General features: G+C 37.0%; 1 protein-coding gene across 2 annotated transcripts in view; it reads right to left on the reverse strand.

The window, feature by feature from the left end:
• The window catches only part of SGMS2 (sphingomyelin synthase 2), a 100,208-nt gene that overhangs the window by 17,260 nt on the left and 70,785 nt on the right, over positions 1 to 12,163 (reverse strand). Inside the window, exons 1-2 of one of the 2 annotated variants that reach the window (XM_074228741.1) lie at positions 5,604 to 6,057; positions 4,817 to 5,510 (exon numbers count right to left, since the gene is read on the reverse strand). In XM_074228741.1, coding sequence (XP_074084842.1) covers positions 4,817 to 5,271 — 455 coding nt within the window. In that variant the 5' untranslated portion in view covers positions 5,272 to 5,510; positions 5,604 to 6,057. Of the gene's footprint in view, positions 1 to 4,816; positions 5,511 to 5,603; positions 6,058 to 12,163 lie in introns of those variants that run through there. The other variant, XM_074228740.1, reaches the window with a different exon arrangement.

Here is a 12,163-nt window from a genome sequence, read left to right on the forward strand (position 1 = left end):
CTCTGGGCTAAGGGACATCATATGTACCTCTATCATAAATAGCCAATTGAAAACTGTTTTTTCTTGTGCACATTGATACTCTCACCTTTTAAGGGAACATAAGGAAACCTAAAATCATAAAGAAAAAAAGAGACTGTTCATTTAGTCTAATATTCTTAACATAAGATGTAACTTTGTTTTAAAAGTATTTTGAGAATTGTATTTCATTATAATTCAGTTTTCTTTATAATCCTATGTATTTATTTTATATATTGAAAAACTTTATTCTGAATAGGGGTCCATAGGTTTCAGCAGAATGCCACAGGAGGGGGCAGCTAGGTGGCGCAGTGGATAAAGCACCGGCCCTGGAATCAGGAGGACCTGAGTTCAAACATGTTCTCAGACACTTAATAATTGCCTAGCTGCGTGGCCTTGGGCAAGCCACCTAACCCTATTTGCCTTGAAAAATCCTAAAAAAAAAAAAGAATGCCATAGGAGATCACAGTATATAAAAAGTCCAATCCCTTCATTTGATGGACAAGAAAAATGAAATTCACTCAGCATAAAAAATGGACAATAAAATATTACACCCACTTAAATCTTCAATATTTTTAGATTGTATGCTCCTTTGAGAACATGGACAGTTGTCTCTTTTTTGTAACCCTAGGACTTAACACAGTTTGGAATATAGTAAGTGCTTTATAAATGCTTATTGACTGATTCACTATATACATAAAAATAAATACCAATTCTCTAATGCAATATATTTTATGTGATACATTAAATATACTGGCCAAGCTCCATAGTTATTTTGATAAAGTAAGTACATTCAAACAAAGACATTCAAACAAAGTTACTAGGAACAAAAACAGGGTGGTGTCCTTACTACCCATTGTGATCAAAGAAACTACTTATTTATATTGCAGTATTTACTTCAAAGGTTTGATTTTCTGGGCTTATTTTTCTAGTATCAACGTTTAATTGTGCTGAATTTGTCCCCTTGATACTTAATAAGTGAAAAGGGAAAAGGCAAACCATTTTCTTCCCTGAATAAATCCTACTTCAAAATCCATCTAATGTTTAGACTGAAAACATCCTCTATCCAACTGTGTTCTATGTTTTTCTAACAAATAAAATAATTAAGCAGAAATTTTTGTGATATGAGAACTTGCCTGTCCCATATTCTGAATTTGGCTGCTCAGAGCATACAGAAAAGGAAATATGGCAGCTGCAGCAGCGGAGGTAGAAAACACTAATGATCCTCTTTATAATTATTATATATTATGTCATATTGTATTACATTACTATATATTATAGAATTATATTATATTATTCATACTGGGAGAGCAATCAGAGTGCTGAGAACTTTGCAAATAGTTGTAAAGATTTATCCCCCACTTATTTTTTTTTAAGTTTTTTGCAAGGCAAATGCAGTTAAGTGGCTTGTCCAAGATCACACAGCTAGGCAATTATTAAGTGTCTGAGGTCAGATTTGAGTTCAGGTCTTCCTGACTCCAGGGCCGGTGCTCTATCCACTGCACCACCTAGCTGCCCCCACCAATTATTTTTAATAGGATGTATTGGGACAACCTCTCATCCTCTTTGCCCCATCCCAAGCCAGTTTTTACCCTAAAGTAGGGCTTCTTAACCTAAGGTCTGTGGATTTCTTAAAATATATTTTGATAACTGTCTTGTTTTTCAACATAATTGGTATCTTTTATTTGCATTTAGATTCTAAGAAGAACTCATAAACTTCATCAAATTATAACCAAAGAGGTTCAAGACACCAAAAAGTAAAGAACTACTGGTCTAGGACAACAGGGTCTTTGGATAAGTTTTCAGGGTTCATGAGCTCTTATTTGAGGGTTAGGAATGGAGTTATACTTTTATTTCACTAACTTGTAATTAAAATTTGGCTTTTTTCCCTTTAATTTGTGAATGTAGGGAGCAGCTAGGTAGCACAGTGGATAGAACACTGGCCCTGGAGTCAGGAGAACCTGAGTTCGAATCTGATCTCAGGCACATAATAATTGCTTGTGTGACTGAGAACAAGTCACTCAACCCCACTGCCTTGTAAAAACAAACAAACAAACAAAAAAACCTAATTTGTGAATGTAGACAACAAACCATGATTCTCTAAGGGGATCCACATGTTTTACCTGTCAAAGGAGTCCACAACAAAGGGCCTCTAGTTTAAGGCACAGACTAACTGTAGTTAAGTGATTAAAACAATGCACAGGTCATTTAAATGTATGACATTAGATGAAATAACAGAATTGCTTTGCTGGTTTTATCTTCCAATTGTTAATGTAAGTTTTTTCTAAGATTAATAGCTATTCTAGACTTGAAAATTCATTTCAAGACTCAGGTGGTGAAGAGGACTTCAGGTCTGGGGCAATAGTCTGGGAGGCTTGGGCAATGAAATTCCTTTGGGCTTCTTCCCTCTTCCCAATTACACAGATCACACTACCTTTTCTTTTATTTTTGTTAACACATGAGTGAAAACTTCTTGTTTGAAAACTTCTTGTTTAGTTGTTTTTCACCAAACTATGACCTCATTTGGGGTTTCCTTGGCAAATATACTGGATTGGTGTGCCATTTCCTTCTCCAGTTCATTTTATAGGTAATGAAAACCAAGGCAAACAGGGTTAAGTGACTTGCCCAGGGTCACACAGCTAACCTATTAGCTCAGATTTGGACTCAGGTCTTCCTGATTCCAGGCTGAGCACTTTTTTACCTAGCTGCTGATAATACATGAAAACTGGTGGCCTGAGCAGATGACAATTATGTGTTGAAGCCAGCCATAAGCAGGGAATTTGGACATTATTGCTATTGATCTGAGAAATGTGGAGATGAATCTTGATCTCCTCATCTGTGCTATTGCTCTAGGAGAGCTCATAGCTACTTTTACAGATGAGGAAACTGAGGCCCAGCAAAGTGAACTCATTTGTTCAAGGTAATACAGGTGGCAATTAGAGGTGGTGTCTAAATCCATGTCCTGTAATTCAGAGCTCTTCCACTGTCTCCCAGAGGATTGAACATCAGGAGCTAGTTCTTAACCCATTTTGGAAACATAGACCATTCTCCCTCTCTACCCTTTTTGGTAGTCTAGTGAGACCTAACAGCTTTCTGTAAACAATAGTTCTAAATAATTCAAGGAATTACTAAATTTCAGTTAGAGGTTAGTGAAAATCAAAATGGTATTTTTTTCCCCTCCAAGTTTATAGAACCTCCCATATGGGGGGGAAAAAAACAATCCATAGACTTTGGGTTAAGAATGAGATAGATGGGTAGATATAGCTAATTAAGACTAGATAGATGGACAGTCCCTTCTTGTTCTATGCATAATTTTGATTTATCTTTATGTTAAATAGTACACTGATAATTTCAACATCCTAAAGGGAGGGAAGAAGCATCCCCCTCCCCCTCAAGACAAGTCATTTATACATAAGAGACAATATGTGCAGCTTCAGGAGTTGTGAATTTTGTTGCTGTTTTTGCAAGGCAGTGGGGTTAAGTGCCTTGCCCAAGGTCACACAGCTAGGTAATTATTAAGTGTCTGAGGCTGGATTTGAACTCAGGTCCTCCTGATTCCAAATTCAGTGCTCTATCAGCACAATGGAGCATCTGAACAGCAAGGTTAGTTATTGGGGCACTGTATTCTAGAATAAAGAGAACTTTATATCTAAGAACCTAAAGGCCACAAGTATGACTGATGCTGTTGTTCTGAAATAAGCTTGTGTTTTTACCATAAACTTAATTTCTTCTGACTTTGCATTTCCTAATTGTATTCCCTCTAGGAGAACTTTCATGATTTTTCATAAGCCCTGGGTTATGGAAAATTTTCTAGGCCTGCATTGTGTTTATTTTGATATGTTCAAATCTTCAAGAAAAGAATAAGCTTTATTTTGCTGTTGGCAGCACAGTAACCTCAAGAGAGAAGGGACTGTCAAATATTTGCCAGGGTCTTCCTCTCTTCTCTCAGTGCTAGTAAGCAGACAACTCTTACTGCCTGAAGAATTAAAGATCTTCCGATAACCTTTCATTTTGTCAGCTAGATGGTGAATTACAATTCCCTACTGTATCTGTGTTCCTGCTTCATCACATGTTAATGGCCCCAAGAACCAATCCCCAGAATGTTAGCTTGGACACACTAATTTCACCTCTTTGGTAGCCCTGAGACAAGCCCATGAGGCATAATTGCCTTTTACAATCTAAATTAAATATCAAATGCTGGATGTAAGATTTGCTTATCTATCATCTACTAATGACCTGATTGGGTTGGCAGAGGCAAACCACATTGAGGACGGGACCTCAAAGCATTTATGTATAGATTTTTTTTTGACTGGATCTTTTCCTTATTGCTCTATAGCTAAAAACAGAGGATAACATTTCTCTTAGCTGAATTTTATTCTGATTATCTCTTAATTTTCAAATAAATTCTACAGCTTGGATTTACTGGCTCTTTGCAATTCTTTCTTTAAAAAACTGGTTATCTGAAAACTCCTGAAAACTGAGGGGCAGTATGAAGTAGTGATGAGAGGTGGACTTGGAACCAGGAAGACCTGCATTTAAGTTCCATCTCTTACACATAATGGCTGTAGGATTCTGAGCAAGTCTTTCATTTCTCTAGGTCAGTATCTGAGACTATAAGACATATAGTGAGTTCTAATGTACATTGGTAGAAGTTGTTCTCTAGATTAATGAAATCACAGATCTAGTCCCTTTCCACTATTTCAATTATCTGGGCCAAGATTCTTCCAAGAAGATAATTTTAATTTTCAAAGGCATTCAGGTTTGCATATCAACTTGCATGCCTCAAATGAGGAATACTTACTTATATCTCAGAAACAGCCACTGGGTAAGCCATAACCCAAATAATATCATCCCATTTATTTCTGATACAGAAAATGCCCATTTCACTCGATCAATGTAATCGAAGAACTTATCTGGTAGTGGAGGGCTGAGTTCCTTGGGGGGCACCCTCTCGTGAACAACTGTGATCATGACGGTTGTCAAGATTAAGTTGAATAGGGCATAGACAAAAGCTATGCCCGTTTTCCACCATTCTAAGGGAAATTTGTTCCTTGCTTCAGCAGGCATAGAAATTTGAATATAGTCTGGATACTTTTTGGCACCCTTTCGCAAACCATTGGATAAACTCTTGGGTTTGCCATTGCCATTTTTGTTGTCATCATTAGTAGGTTCAGTAGGTCTTGTGTAACTATTTGCAGGGTCATTGGTTTGATTTTCCATATGTTCTTCAAGCTTTGCTGTCTCTATGACATCCATTGCCCTTGGTCTTCACCCAAATAGGGAATTCTCCTCAATTTTTGTCCTACTCTTTTTTCCTTTGATCCCTGTACTTCTAAGATGACCATAGACTTGCTTATGGCTGATTCTGTATTCTAACTCAATAAGAAGATGTTAGCCATTTGATTTTTTTCTTCCCATCCAGTTATCCACTGTTGATGCCCCACTTTCAGGAAAGGAAGCCAAATCTTTTTCTCCAAGAGATTCTAATATTCCATCTGCAAAACAAAAGCAAAGACTACAATCAGAAACTGTAACCATCTCACAATTCAAAATTAGACTATCATCAAAATAAGGAAACAAATACTAGCCAGTTAAGATATCATCAGCTATGGGAAAAGTTGTGTATAAACAATAGAAATATCTCAGAATTATAGTCCCTCTATGGTCTGATGCCAATTCAGTGAAAATACTCCAGCAGTCAATCTGTTGTCTTTCAAATAAAAGCAGAAACCAACATCTCAAGTATTTTATCTCTAGTCAATACTACTGGTTGCTAACAATGAGGTCATAATAAGCCAGAACCTCCACATTAACCACATCATTCATAAGACTTCACTTTCCTTTATGCATAAAGAAAGTACCAACATTTCCATTAAGGGAAATATATTCAGTAAATGAATATTATTTTGTCCATTTTCCAGAATTCTTTAATTTCTGGCCCCAAAGTTAATTAAAGGACTTATTTTATAACATTCAAGAACCGAACCAAGGCATAGTTTACAAGACACTTAAAATAGTATTTAAAAAAAAATAACTTTCCATCCCAAGAGAGCCTCTCTCTACAGAAGGCAAATGGCAATTCATAATAACAGAAATATGAAAGGCTATTCTCTTTCATTTAGTTACTAAGTAGAAATCACCAGCACATGTTAATCTTGACATATCAAAATTCAATGCTAAAAACTCTTGAGCTGAAAGTCACAGATGCTTCAAGGTGGGGAAAAAATGGAGCACAATACAATCATAATAGAAAAGACACAGATTTTAAGTGTGTGTTGACTTACCGAAGAGTCTGTAAGGAAAGGACAAATTTCAGCTAACATCTGCTTTAGAACCCATCACCGAGTGAAAATGTTTCACTGAAACCTGAAGCACCACTAAGATCTCTTTTTTTATACTGGTTAACATCACTGCCCCTTTATTCAGGAAAAGAGTGTTTGGTCATGATCCACAGACCACACAAAAACCTGTAATTACTCCCTGCCCTGAACATTCATACACTGTAAGCTGGGTGCTTATTCACATTTAAAGTTTGTCGAAGGCTATCCCTAAATGTAAAAATAGAGGAAATCTTGAGTGATGGCAGCAAGGCTTCATGTTAATAGAGAGGGAAAGGGGTGTGTTTTGAAACCATTCAATAAAGTACTAGAGAAAATCAAATAAGGATTAGGCTTAGTAAGAATTGGTTTAAGATGTGAATCCTACATCTTCTACATTCTACCTGGGAAGAACAGAATTAACATACATAAGACAATGAGAAAATGATTATAAGTTAAAGCACAGGGCAGCAAGGTGCTGCAGTGTATAGGGCACTGGCCCTGAGGACCTGACTTCAAATTGGGTCTGCTGTGTGACCCTGAGCAAGTTACTTGGCCCAGATTACCTCAAAAATAAAAATTAAACCATGTGGTTTGGAGTAAAGAGAGATGGATATGGGTTATTAAAATATGGAAAGTTCTCATGAAGGAGACAAGACTTGTTGGGCTGTAACTTGAAGGATAACTGTTCATTGAATGGATGAATCAATGGCCTTAAAGGATTACTAAAAATTAGATAAATAAGAGTCAGGTGAAAATAAAGGCTCTGAGCTAACATTAATTACAATCTGTTTGGAGGAAAGTGCATAAGCACATAAACATACTAACTCCCATTTCTATAAGTGACTTAAGCTTTGTAATCCTCACAATATCACTATGAAAAAGGCTATTAGCCTCATTTTACAGAAGAACTCAGAAAGGATGCCCAGTGGTCACAATACAAGCTAGTATTGAGATACAGCTGAAATACAGACTTTCTTGAGTCTAGGACTCTATCCTGAGATCATTTCCAGAGGGAAGCAGTAGGAAATAGGACAATCAGGATGGGTAATGGAAATCCTGAAGTCCAGGCAAAGAAGTTTAGAAATGATATAGTATAGAAGTAGACAAACTATGGTCTGGGTGCTGCAAGCTTGTTATTCTAAGTATTAAGGGAGCTAAGAATGTATTTTACCCTATATAAAACAAAACAAAAAAGACAATAGGGATTTTCCCCATGGGGATATAGTTTGCCTGAATTATGGCAGGAAATAGGGAGCCATTTCAGGTTATAGAATAGAGTAAAAACTTGAAGAAAGAAATGCTTTTGAAGACTAGTTGAGCAATGCAATGGAGGAGGAAGAAAAGTTTTGAACATCAGGGGACCAGTCAGTAGATTCCCTTGCTCCCTTGAAGGGATGGGGGGGGGGTTGTTTTTGTAGTTGGGTTTGGCAAATGAAAAGATACTAGTGACCTTCAAGTTGCTATTTCAGTGAAGTAAGAAGATTAGGAGTCAGAATATTCTATAAAAATTGAAGACAAAGGGAGCAAGTATAGGTTACTACTTCAAGAAAGTTGCAATGAAAGGGAAGAAAGAGAGGAGACAGTAGCTTAAGGGCATCTAATGTTCAAAGGAAGATCTTTCTTTTTTTAAAAAAAACTAGAGAAGACATGAGGGTAGAAGAAAGGGTGTCAGAGAGGGAAACTCTGAAAGGAAGGGAATAAATGATAGAAGTCTTGAGGAAGGATGGAGGAGGAGATCAAGAACAGAATAGAGTAGTGAAGTTTGGTAAGAGACATACAATTAGTCATTACCAAGTTCTTTCAATTCTACCTCTACATCTCTCACTTCCATCCTCTCCTCTCTACACCCACTGCCATCCAGTTCCTTTCTGTTCACCCAAATGGACAATTCCAATATCCTTCTAGGCTTTTCTCTCTTCTTGTTCTAATCTGTTCTTCATATCACTGATGACATCAGCACACTTACATCCATCTGGTCATATGAAGTGTAAACACATCTGATGCACACATGTGCCACTGCTTTCCTCTAAAGCCTTCAGAGAGTAATCTTGAAATCCCAGCTTCAAATTCTTAGTTTGGCATTCAAGGCCTCTACAATCAGATGAGACCCCCTACCCTAACCCCCACACTTCTCCCAATCTTCCAAGAACCAATTCTCACTGATCAAACAATTTATTTTATTTTATTTATTTTTTCTAATTACAAGCAAAGATAGTTTTCTACATTTATTCTGTTGCAAACTTTTGAGTTCCATATTTTTCTGCCACCCTAATATCCCTCCCCCTTACCACAGCAGCAAACAATCTTATATAGATTGTGTATGTAAATCATATTTATCATATTTCCATATTAGTTATGGTGGGAAAGAGGAATTAGAACTAAGGGGGAAAATCATGAGAAAGTAAGGAAAAACATAAAAGAAATTTTAAAAAGTGAACATAGTACATTTTGCTCCATAGTTTTGCTCTGCATTCAGACTCCACTCTAGATGTGGATGACATTTTCCACAACAGGTCTTTGATCACTGAATTGCTGAGAGGACCTGCATCCATCATAATTGTTGATCATTCGATTTATAGCTGTGAGAGTCTGTCCCACAAATTTACCACACATGTTCATACCTCTGGGTGAACTCCTTCTCCATCGTTATCTTTTCAATTCCACCCTGGTTTCTAGAGCCCAACTCAAGAGCTAGTTCCTTCACAAAAAGTTTTACTTTACCTGGAACAGCCTTGCCCCTTCAGGGTCTATAGAGTACTTTGTTCCAAAACCCTCTAATACTAGTATCAATGCAAAAAATCTATATCTATATCTAGACAAAACAATCAACCTCTCTGGGCCTCAGTTTCTTTATCTTCAAAATGAAGGCATTAGACAGTTGATCTTCAAATTCCTTTGAATTAAAATTCCTTCAAACTCTAAATCTTTGTTCTATGGGACTGTTCTCCTTCAAGGGGTAAGAGTCTCTAAGCCTTCTGGAGCTGTTGAAGACCACATGTTGCTAACTTGCAGAGGTCACAGAATTACTGAAGAATTTTGGTGACTTTGGTCTCTACTGAAGCATGAGGGCTATGTTTTATCTTGTATCACCTTCAGTACCTAATATAGTCTTATACCCACAGGAATCTCTTAAGCTTGTTGAATGAATTAATGAATAAATAATAGAAAAGGAAAAGTTGAGGTAGCCCATACTGGATGGACATGTTGTGGCCCATAGCAAAAGAGACAACAGGATGTGTGGGGAAAATACTGTCTTTTGTGTCAGAGGCCCTGGGCCTAAATTCCAGTTCTGTTTGCATGCCCTATAAAAAGTCACTTCTATGGGTCTCAGTTTTCAAATATGACTGGAGTTGATGATCTCTAAGTGGCACAGTGAATAGAGTGATGGACCTAGAATCAGGAAGCCTCATCCTATCCTCAAACTGGCTTCTAACACTTTACTAGCTGTGTGTTCATGGGCAAGTCATTTAAGCCTGTTTGCCTCAGGTTCCTTATCTGCAAAATGAGCTGGAGAAGGAAAGGGCAGACCACTGTAGTATCTCTGCCAAAAATAAACAAACAAATAAATAAAACCCAAATGAGGTCACAAAAAAATGGACATGACTAAATCAACTGAATAACAGCAAATTCCTTTGTCCTCTAAATCTACAATCTTTTAAATGTTCAATATGGATGGGTTTTCTGGGATTAAAGATGAACAAATGATCTGGGGGTGGATAGGTGAGTGGATGACTATAGGGTCCCCAATTAGGTAGGGAAACAAATGAAACCAGGGCAAAGAAGACAGAATGGATGAAAAGAAGGGCTGAGAAAAAACAACAATGGACAGGTGTAAGTTTAATATGAGTTATGATGCAGCAAGGACCAGAAGACAAGAGATCAGCTCTTTGAAGACAGGAAATTTCAATTGAGTATTTTTATTTTTAGCACTGCATGTGCATACAGTAGATGTCTACTAAATGTTCACAGGGTACAGAGAAGGGAGTGTTGACAATTAAATCAGAAGGCTTCAATCAAGCCTCTGATATTCATTTTAAGTTACTTCTGTTTTTCACCTGTAAAATGAGGGATTGGGTTAGATTGTTGGAAATTCCTCCTAACTCTGAACAAATGAGCCTAGTAGGATTGATTACACTCATGAAAAAAACCTCAAAGTTCTAGATCTTGAAGGTGGTACACATGAAGTCAAATGCAGGTAATAGGTATTAAAGAGGTTGAGAAATTAAGAGCTTGGGGTCCTGGCCATCAATAAGCTGCCAAAGATGATGTCAAGGCAATGGAATAGGAAACGTGATAGAGGAAAGTGGACAGTAACCCAGAGGGATATAATATCCAAAATATCCTAGAGGACAATGGCAAGGATGGGAGAGAGTCTAGTGTAAATCAGATGATGAGAATTTCAATGGAGGAAAGCTTACTGAGTAATCATGTAAGAAAAAAAAATATCTGGAAGCAGCACTGGAAAAAGGGTATACCATCTTTTACTCCTAGTCCTATAATATGGGGAGAAATGGAAGAAGGGACCTCCATTGAAGGCTTTGAAAAATGTTGTTTTCTCAAGGGGAAATTACAGGAAAATCAACCAGTTTCCTATTTATGTAAAATAGGAATAAATGTATCATTCCCATTACTATTGAGATGCTGTACAAATGACTAATAAAAGAAAAATGATATGGTCAAAAATGTTCAGTGCTATAGATAAGAATAAATAAACCCTAAACAGACTGGCCTGGTATTCATTTCTCCTATTGCCTTATTGGACTTGCAACTCTCATCTAATTCTATCAATACAATTTGTCTAATGAGTTCAAGATCTGAGTTCCCCAAAGATGGAGCCCAGAGAGGGTTTGTGTTGTGTTATCAATACTGCCAACTCTCATCTGCTCCTTTATCACTGCTCTTATAATCTTCATTTAGACCAGGAACTCTTATTCTGCACCCTACTCCCGCTCCCATAGGGTTTGAGGATAGATTTCAGGAGGTCCATAAGTTTAAATAAGGAAAAAAAAAATTATACTTTTTTTTCAATATACCACTGGTTTTCTTTGTAATTTTATGACTTTTACTTTATGCATTAAACATTATTCAAAGAAGGAAGCCATGGATTCAAAATGACATGGGAAAGGTTTAGAACCCCTTAATTTGAAACTCCAGCCAACACATACTTTTGAAAATCACTTTTACCAAAGGATATAAATATGTTTATCATTAGAGGATATATTAATCAATGATTCCACCCTGGAGTAGAGGAGAGAATGCAACAAGTGGCTTCCTACTTATATCTCCTTCAAAGAGGAAGCACAATACTATCTACCCAAGTGGGACTGTTACAAGAATGAGTGAAATAATTAGCTGTGAAGGGTTGGAGCCCTTGGGAGCACTGCAAAACTACAAACTCAAAACCCATTTACTCTCATTAGTGGCAGGATGGATATTTTCCTAGGGATTTCATTAAGAAGATTAAATACCCAATAAGCACATTCGTCTTGTGTCAACCAATCCAGGCACCTGATGTTTATAATGAAGGTGACAACAATTTAATTTATGCATCTTTCTCAGCATTTAAGTTAGCCAATGTAAGAAGTACCTGAAAATTCTGGCTTTGGCATGTCACCAAAGGGTGGAACCTCACTGTATTTTCTTTCCAGTTTTAGCTTATTTGAACATAAAAAAAGAAGGGTGTTTATTAAGTATACTTTAGGCCAAACCTCAATTTCTCTTAGACCACAGACATCTAAGATATATTAATGTGGGGGCTAGCTTAGTTACCAAAAGTGTCTGAGGTAGATCATGTTAAATATAGTTGTCACAATTTTGAACCCTTACTT

Source organism: Macrotis lagotis, chromosome 3 (genome assembly GCF_037893015.1).
Source record: "Macrotis lagotis isolate mMagLag1 chromosome 3, bilby.v1.9.chrom.fasta, whole genome shotgun sequence".
NCBI lineage: Eukaryota > Metazoa > Chordata > Mammalia > Peramelemorphia > Peramelidae > Macrotis > Macrotis lagotis.